General features: G+C 39.8%; 1 protein-coding gene across 1 annotated transcript in view; it reads right to left on the reverse strand.

The window, feature by feature from the left end:
• Positions 1-6,814, reverse strand: part of LOC103809019 (MAM domain-containing protein 2-like) — a gene marked incomplete at its 5' end in the record, with an annotated part of 14,029 nt that extends 7,215 nt beyond the window's left edge. Inside the window, 2 exons of the mRNA XM_009081831.1 lie at positions 5,522-5,787; positions 6,668-6,814. Of these exons, the coding sequence (XP_009080079.1) occupies positions 5,522-5,787; positions 6,668-6,814 (413 nt within the window). The remainder of the gene's footprint in view (positions 1-5,521; positions 5,788-6,667) is intronic.
• Between the last annotated feature and the right edge of the window lie 1,528 nt (positions 6,815-8,342).

An 8,342-nucleotide genomic window follows, 5' to 3' on the forward strand; every position in this document is an offset into this window, starting at 1 on the left:
CCCCACCCCCATGTGGGGATGCTCAGCTTCCCCTCACCCCCTGAGGTGAGGCATCTCACCATGGGCCGATGTAACTCTCTGCATGCCTGAGTCCCAGACAGCCCATCAAACAGAGACAGCCCCTGGGGGAGCCATCAGGGACCAGGAGGAGATAACGATCACTGCCCCACTTGCTGCTTTAACCCTTGTGGAGACGACAATAGAATACATACCATTGGCTACCCCCACACTGCAACCCAGGACACTCCTTTACTTGACATAAGTGAGGGTTTTTCAAAGGAGGAGGAGTAGATGAGGATGAGAGGATGTCTGCCCTCCTCTACTTACTGCCTGACCGGAGAACTATGTCTTTTATATCAGTGACTTAGTTAGGACTTCACCATATACCCAACATTGTTTTAGTCATTTACCTATGATTCCGGTGGACCAGCAGGAGACACAAGTTTCGCAGTAGCAAAGAGAAATTGTAGAATAATTTATTACTGAGCATCATCACAGTGATGATGTGAGAACAAAGGTCCAAAGACCCTCAGATCAAGTCCTAGGAAAGCGGCGATAACAGATGTCTAGGGAAAACAGTACAAGAAACAAATCAACCCTAAAGCTGTTATTTTATGTCCAGTTCCCAGAAAGCTGAAGAACTTGCTGAACTGGAGGTCAGACCTGAACCTCTGTGTTTAGGGTCACTGTGAAGTCTGTTTTCCATGAATTAGTCTAATCCCTTCTTAAATGCATGTGTTTTATTGGCATCCACAACATCCTGTGGCAAAGCATCTCACTTTTCAGTCATTCCTGAAAATGTCCTCCCTTTGGTTTGTTTTAAAACAGGTTAATATTGAAGTGCAATGCCCAGTCGCTTGTTTTTGCCTTCTTACAGCTGCAACTAAAATTAATTATGGAGGATGTGCGAAAACAAACAGATGAACTTAAGTAAACAGAGTGAGGAAAAAATATCAAAGAGGAAGAAAAGTAGATCTAAAGAATGAAAATCCAAGAAATACTGCCACAGTTGCTCTGATGAAAGTAGGATGGACGATTATGACGGCAGTTACCTTTCTGAGGATTCGATTTTGAACTCTGTGGGAGGTATTCAAGCACTGCAGCATTAGCTAACATTGCAAAAACTTGCATGAATGGATAAACAACTTGAGATGTTTGCTTTCAAAAACCTGAGCTTCAGAATGGTGAACCAAATCTAGCAAAAATGAGCAGAACTGATACAAGTAAACCCAACTGAACTCAAAACTTTATTTTAATTGAGGCATTTGGATGTTGTTGTGAAGTTTCATAACAGAAATATCTTTCTATGGTGATGTATACCCACAAACACACACAATATTAAAATGCAGATTCTTGCTCCACAGTGCATGTGAGCTTCTCCTGGTTATATATGATATGTGAACTTTCTTTCAGTTAGCTTTTACATTTTCCTGCAGTGTATTGGCCTGGAAGATTAGTTTCAGTTCATTCTATCAAATCTAAAGAATCTACATGTTTCAGACTTAGGTTTTTATGCTGCCCTTCAAGAGACTTACACAACAAACCATGAAGGGTTTAATTTATTTTAAGAAATGTTAGAAATTTTTTTAAATTTCTTCCTTCTCACATTTATTCCCTGGGCATAGTATAAAAACAGTACTGTATGTGTATAGGGTCATAGGTACTCACATCAACTAAAAGAGACAGTACCTGAAGTACAAATTGAGAAATCAGGATTTAAAATTTTTGGCCTTCTCTCTAACATTATATTAGCATATGTATTTGCAGTCTGTATATATATACATATATATGTGTATAAACATTTATGACTTGCTTAGCTGGGTCATACCCATGTAACCTTTTCAACATTGTATTTTCAAAGCGTCATATTAAAGCCAGTTGGCCAGCTTCACATTTCCTGCTCACAGAACTCAAGCCATCAACTTGTGCCAGATTGCAGTTAGCTAATTCAAAAAGAATTTGCAAAAGACATTACATAAACCAAGAGATGAAAATCTGAATCCTTTTTTGTTTTTGTCGTGATGCAAACAAATATGCTGCCAAAATTAAAACACATCAGAGAGATTTCATTTGTTTTCAAAGATTTGAGAGTAGCATTCATAGTAGAAGAAAGATGAGGAACACAGGTAATCAGATATTTTAGAACAACTGTTTTCTGGCTGAAAAATCATTGTGACCTTCAGGACACCCTGGCTGACTGCCTCACTGATTTGACTGGTTGTTAAGGAACTGGCAGGAAACAGGCTATTTACTGTTTCCTCAGGCACGGACCCAATCTACAAGTCACACCTGGTAACCAAGAAGCTGCTCAGCCAAACTACTGTGCATGCCTACAAGTTCTTATCATGCAAGTTTAGACACAATGCATCTCAGGGAACAATACAACAGGCACATCAGCCACCACATCTGTATTAGAGGAAAGATGGTAGCCCATCTTATTTTGAGGCCACCTGCCTCCACTAAAAGGCTGGTTTACACTTCTAATAACACTGCTAAGACACAATGATTTCAGGTCAGACTTTCCATGCTGGGCTTTTGCTTCAGGCTTCTTTTGGAAGATTTAATCCAAAATAGTTCCATAATTTCCAAGAATAAGGCTAGATATAAAGGGATTATTTTGCCCCTATTAAAATAAAAATCATGTGAAAAGCTTGAGCACTCCTATGCTTTGGAGTAGGAGAAGGAAAGTGTCAGCATTTGGTCCTTGTGCCAGAAATTGTTCTTTTTGTGAAGTCATTAGGTTTTGAAAAGCTACAATTTGTAAGAACTGGGACAAGAAGGGCAGACTGAGTGGGACATGAACAGGATTAGAGGAAAAAAAAATTGAATGCCCAGAGTCAGAAGCCAGGATTAAGATGAGGATTGGGGCAGTAGGGTGGAGGGTGTGATTCCTTGCCTATGAGACAGGTCAGATAAGATAAAGATACCTGAGTGAGGAGGCAAGAGACACATGGGCAGGTTGGAGGAGACAGAATGAGAGAGGTCAAGCTTCTTTTATGTTCCTCAAAACTGTCTCTCTGTTCAGAGCCTGAAGTGTGATCTCCGACTTGCTGGCTTCCACCACTCCTTGCTGTCAGGCAAAACATGCCCTGATACACCTCCACGGCTGCCCTACATTGAAATGAGTGTTTCTTGTCAGCTGTTTTCACTAGGTGCTAGGTGCTAGGCAGACACATCTACACAGATCACTAACCTATGTGTTTAGACAATGCCACACAATGCTCCTTCATTTCCTTCTTTTGGATTGGAAAAGAAGAAACTAACAAAAGCATGAGAAGACTTTTTAAAGTATTATGTTTGAAGAGTTTGGCATGAGTTTGCAAGGAAAAGGCAGAATCATGTTCACTGCAACTTCATTCAAGCCTGCTTGTAAATATTACAAGCAGACAACTACACCAGGTTTTCACCTTTGCCTTATGGCAAGCAGACACACACTTGAACTTTGGAAATATTTGTCTTTTTTATGCTACCTTCTCATCTGTAAACATCTCTTGATGTACATTTCCATATTAACATGTTTCAGAACCCATTTTTGTCCATTACTAGTTGAGTAAGGAAAACTCACAAAATTAATCTCCCGCCAAATAGATCATTATTTGGCTAAGAGGTGCCTCAGTTATGATCTGCTGAACATGTGCTGACTTCTCTAAAGCCCAGTAAATCTTATGTTTTTTGTTATTTGAGTAATGCCTCCTCAACAGAAACATTTTGCTACTTGTTTCTATGGGAAAGAAGGCTTTCTTTCACATATCTCAAGCACCCAGTGAAGACTCTTGAAAATTGTTAGAGACCAACAAACCCTTCTGCTGCAGAGCAGAGGGTTACTCCCCTCCTGCAGACTTTCAGGCTCAGAAGCAGCAAGGATATTCCCTTGACTTCTTTACTCTCCTCTGTTCTGCTCTCCCCATCAGTTTCTGCCTACAGACAGAATGGTAACTACAGACATGAAAGCTGCGATTCATGAGAAGAATTCTATGGCAAGCAAGCTTCTTCACAACTGTTTTAGATATACTGACTTCTAGGAAAACATAAAAATTGTTCTTCACAAATTCATATTGGAAAAAATCTTTCCATGTAAATGTCTGATGCTAAAAAACCTGCCACCTCCAAGGCTATAAACCGTTTTTAACAGTCATGCTCAGATGTCAGGACTGCTCACACAGTGCCATTACACTACACAAACTACTGAGCCTTTTCAGAAGCAATAAATATGCAAACAGAACATGGCAAAAGTAAAATATAAGTTTGCCTTTTTAACCAATACCTATCCATGATTAAACAAAAAAGAGAATAATACTTTTCTGCAAATATATTGGAATGATACTATCAGAAACTATCCTATTATACACTTGCTGGGCAGTAATAAAATTCTTTTTTTATTCTATAGCAGTTGAAAGGGAATTAGAAAATCTACTATGTTTTATGCATAAAATACATAAAATCCCATCAAATTTTTAAGGTGTCAGGTATCTGAGAGAAAACACTGGTGAACAATTAGGACTGAAATCTTCAGCATAAATTCACCCCTCAACACAGTTAGGCAACTGGTTATTGATGAACCTTTATAGTGTAGCTACTTATAAGTAATAACACTTCTTTTTCACCAAGAAAAGTTAAGCTCAGTAACTACTGCCAGTTCAAAAACTAGTTTGCAATGGGCAAAATGCTTAAGATGTTTGTCTTTAATTTAAAAATACTTGAGTTGCATGACAAGCATTCATCCATATGTTCATCACACTATCAGACTGAAAAAAAAAGCTGGATTTATCTCAGTGTCAACAGGTAGTGATCCATCTAGTCCCGCTTAGATGACTCACAGATGGTAAAAACCTATTACAGAAAACAGGGTAACCAAAGAAGTAGCCCCTACAGAAATCTGAAAAAAAGTCAATCTTTGTAAAAATAATGGAGATGAGGAATAACAATGGTTTAAGGACTTATGCAAGAAGTGATGGCAAATACTGTGTTATTAACTTGCTGAGATAACTTAGTGACATCTCCAGTGAGATGTCTCAAACTCTTCAAGTCCATTTCTTCCAAATTACACTGACTCAACCCAGCAGTTGAGTTTAGGAAAGTAGGATCAGCTCCCCATTTTTACCAGAACTTACCCATATAGACTTTTTATATTACCTAAAATCAGTGATTGAGTATGATGATGATGATGCGAACCACATAGGAAAAAAGCAAACAAAAATGAGTGAATGTGGAGCCTGTTGAGAAACCATGACACAACTGGCTCTTGCTAGAGCTCCTCTGGTGAAATCTCCAGCAATGCTGGGACTACAGCTGAGGACACCAGGGCAACACTCCCCATTCCTGATACAAAGCCGCCATATTGTGGTTCCCATGGGAGCCAGACTGAGAAGGAATATTCTACTCCCCATTGTACTGCCTGGGAAGTACACTTTGCAGGTATAGCTCACTTAGGATTAATCCCTGGATAAAACAGAACTCCAAGAAGAGAAGGCAAGGAAAATCTTCGTTCAGAATATGGCAGATTTGAAGAGTTGGCTCTTACCTTGCAAGGCATAGGCTTTTTGAAGGAGATTTCAGCTTGAGTCCAAACACCCTTTGGAGAGTCCAAGACAGACCAGATTTTCTCTTGAACAACATGATTCTCCTCAAAGATATAAACTGCAAGAGTGCCACTCATTTTGAAAAACCCATACAAGGCATAATAAAAACGCAGACAAAACTGTAAGTTTCCTGGCAGGATTGGGCCATACAGACGTCCAATGTACCCAGGCTGTGATGTAAACTTTGTGTTTGCCAACAAGTAATAACCTGCAAGATGGCACAATTATTATTTCTAATATGCTATTAGCACAGCTGATTCACTATTAAAGTAGCTTCTGTTATTGCATCAGACTTTGGTTATAAAAACAGTTTGTACTGGCAAGAAACAGATTATCACACTCTGAAAGGAAATAACAGTTTTTTCTAGAAGCATCCTGTCTACTTCTAGCTAGACTGACACATGGCTAAGTTACCAGAAATCAGCACTTAGCAAATCTACTCTGAAAAATTCCCTGGCCTGCTGGCCTCACTGGAAAACTGGCTGTTTCAAGGGTACCACTGCGAGACCAAAGAATGGCACAAGGCCTATTATTCCTGCACCAAGTATAAAGAGGTGAGACCTTAGCACAAAAGAGTAATAACCATGAATATTCTACACAGAGATATGTGAGTTTCAGAACTGATTAGCAGTCCTTTCACTATGTAACTTCACATTTCAGTTTCCCTTAAAAATGCCAACTATGTAAGCCTGGAAGAGCTAATAGCCTACCTTTCTACTATAGTAAAAGCAATGGATTAAGCTACTATTACATTTGTTATTACATTACGTTTTCTTTTTGTGGAATCAGCCCTTCAGTCGCTACAGACCAGTATAGTGAATATACTCTGATTGATGGCCCTGCATGACTATTCAATAGGTGACTCTCCCCCTTTACATGTAGGGAAGCACAGCCAGAGCACCAGATAGGACAGAACAGTGTACACTGATTTTTAATGGCAGAGAACTGCTGTGAGGCAAAGTAACCAGTGTGCCAGTGACATTACTTAACAGAGTGAACAATGATACCATGGGTTAACCTTTACATAACCTTTTATATAACATTTATATACAGTTTGACTCTTCTAGGAAAGAGCAATTTTGATTTACCAAACCCAGTAGTGTGGTCTCCTGCTCTATACACATTACGCTTCACTTTCACTCTGCTCCATCCTGGGCCATCTTTGTCATCTTGGTAAAAATTGCACAAGTCTTCCTCAAAATTGCAGCCTGCATTGGCCGGATTGAAAGAAGTTCCTAAAAATAGATACAAAAGTTCTGTTAGGAAGAGCACAGTGTAATAAGCATAGGTATTTGAAGCAAATATCTCAAAGAGTATGTCGAAGCATACTCTGATTCATCTTTCTTTACATTATAGAAAATAAGCATGTGCAAAGATGTTACACATATATAGTGCAAAGTCATGATGAAATCAAACTATGCGTGTTCTATTACAAGTGGGTCTTACATTCCTATATTTTTGCTGAAGCCAGGAAGAAACCTCCTTCACAGCGCCTTTGAAATATAAATAAGCTCCGGATATTAAGAGAAGATTCCTCTTTCAGGACATAATGCACAAAGACATTTAGAATGTGTGTTTTCATCCCTCTCCTTCATTCAAAAGATTAGGACAGAATGACTGTGTGTGCCTCTATGTGCATGGGTGTCATATTTTCATTTCAGTTTCCAAGGGGATAACTTTTGAATATCAACATTTAATACTCTCTGGAGCTTGCCTCACATATTTTAGCACTGAGGTGAAGAAAGTTGAATCATTTGTAGTGAAGTTGATTAAAAGCAAAGCTAAGACCCCCTGCCCTGCTGATGGCTCCCTCTTGACCTGCAGTATGGAATTTGTGGGTCAGGATTTGCTTTAGTCTGAAAAAAAATTCCTCTGGTGCATGGATGTTTTTAAGTAAAACATTTATACTTCTTTAAAAGCCCCATCAGTCCATTATACTAGATGCTGAGGGAAGGAGGGGCACAACCCAAAGCCATCATGCAAATATTGTCTATGTCAGGAGTCCAGACCCAGGACACACGTGACCCTTCTTCACAGAGACTAAGAGAGACTTCCCAACAAGGGCAGGGACACAGGCAATCAGCTTCAGGAGAAGTAAAGTTTTGGCTTTGGAGCGATGCCTATGGTCTTTTCAGCCACAAATAGGCCAAATCTAAGCACTGTCTGTGAGTCTTACAAGGCCTGCAGCTGTGGCCTCCTACTTCTGCTTTTCTAACTAAAGAAAAGGCAGCTGGAGCACTATCAGGTCCATGCAGCATTAAACCCATTTTCTGATTCATCCTTTTCTGAGCAAATTTAATACGCTGGTACCTTTTCCCTCAGTTTGACTAACATTGGGACTTTTGTTGACCAAAACTTCCAGGAATCATAGAATCATGGAATTTAAGGGTTGGAATGGACCTTACAGATCATCTAGTCCCAACCCCCTCTGCCATGGGCAAGGACACTTCCTCACTAGATCAGGTTGTTCAAGGCTTCATTCCCCCTGGTCTTGAACACTGCCTGGGTTTGGGCAGCTACGACATCCCTGGGCAACCTGTGCCAGTGTCTCACCACCCTTATAGTAAAAAACTTTTTTCTAATATCTAACTTAAACTTCCCCTCCTTCAGTTTGAACCCCCTAGCCCTTGTCCTATCTTTGCAGTTCCTAACAAAGAGTCCCTCTCCGGCTCCCTTGTAGGCCCTTCAGATATTGAAAAGTTGCTATGAGATCTCCAGTCTTCTCTTCTCCAGATTAAACAGCCCCAACTTCCTCAGGCTGTC

The sequence above is a fragment of the Acanthisitta chloris genome, unplaced genomic scaffold (assembly GCF_000695815.1).
Source record: "Acanthisitta chloris isolate BGI_N310 unplaced genomic scaffold, ASM69581v1 scaffold44909, whole genome shotgun sequence".
NCBI lineage: Eukaryota > Metazoa > Chordata > Aves > Passeriformes > Acanthisittidae > Acanthisitta > Acanthisitta chloris.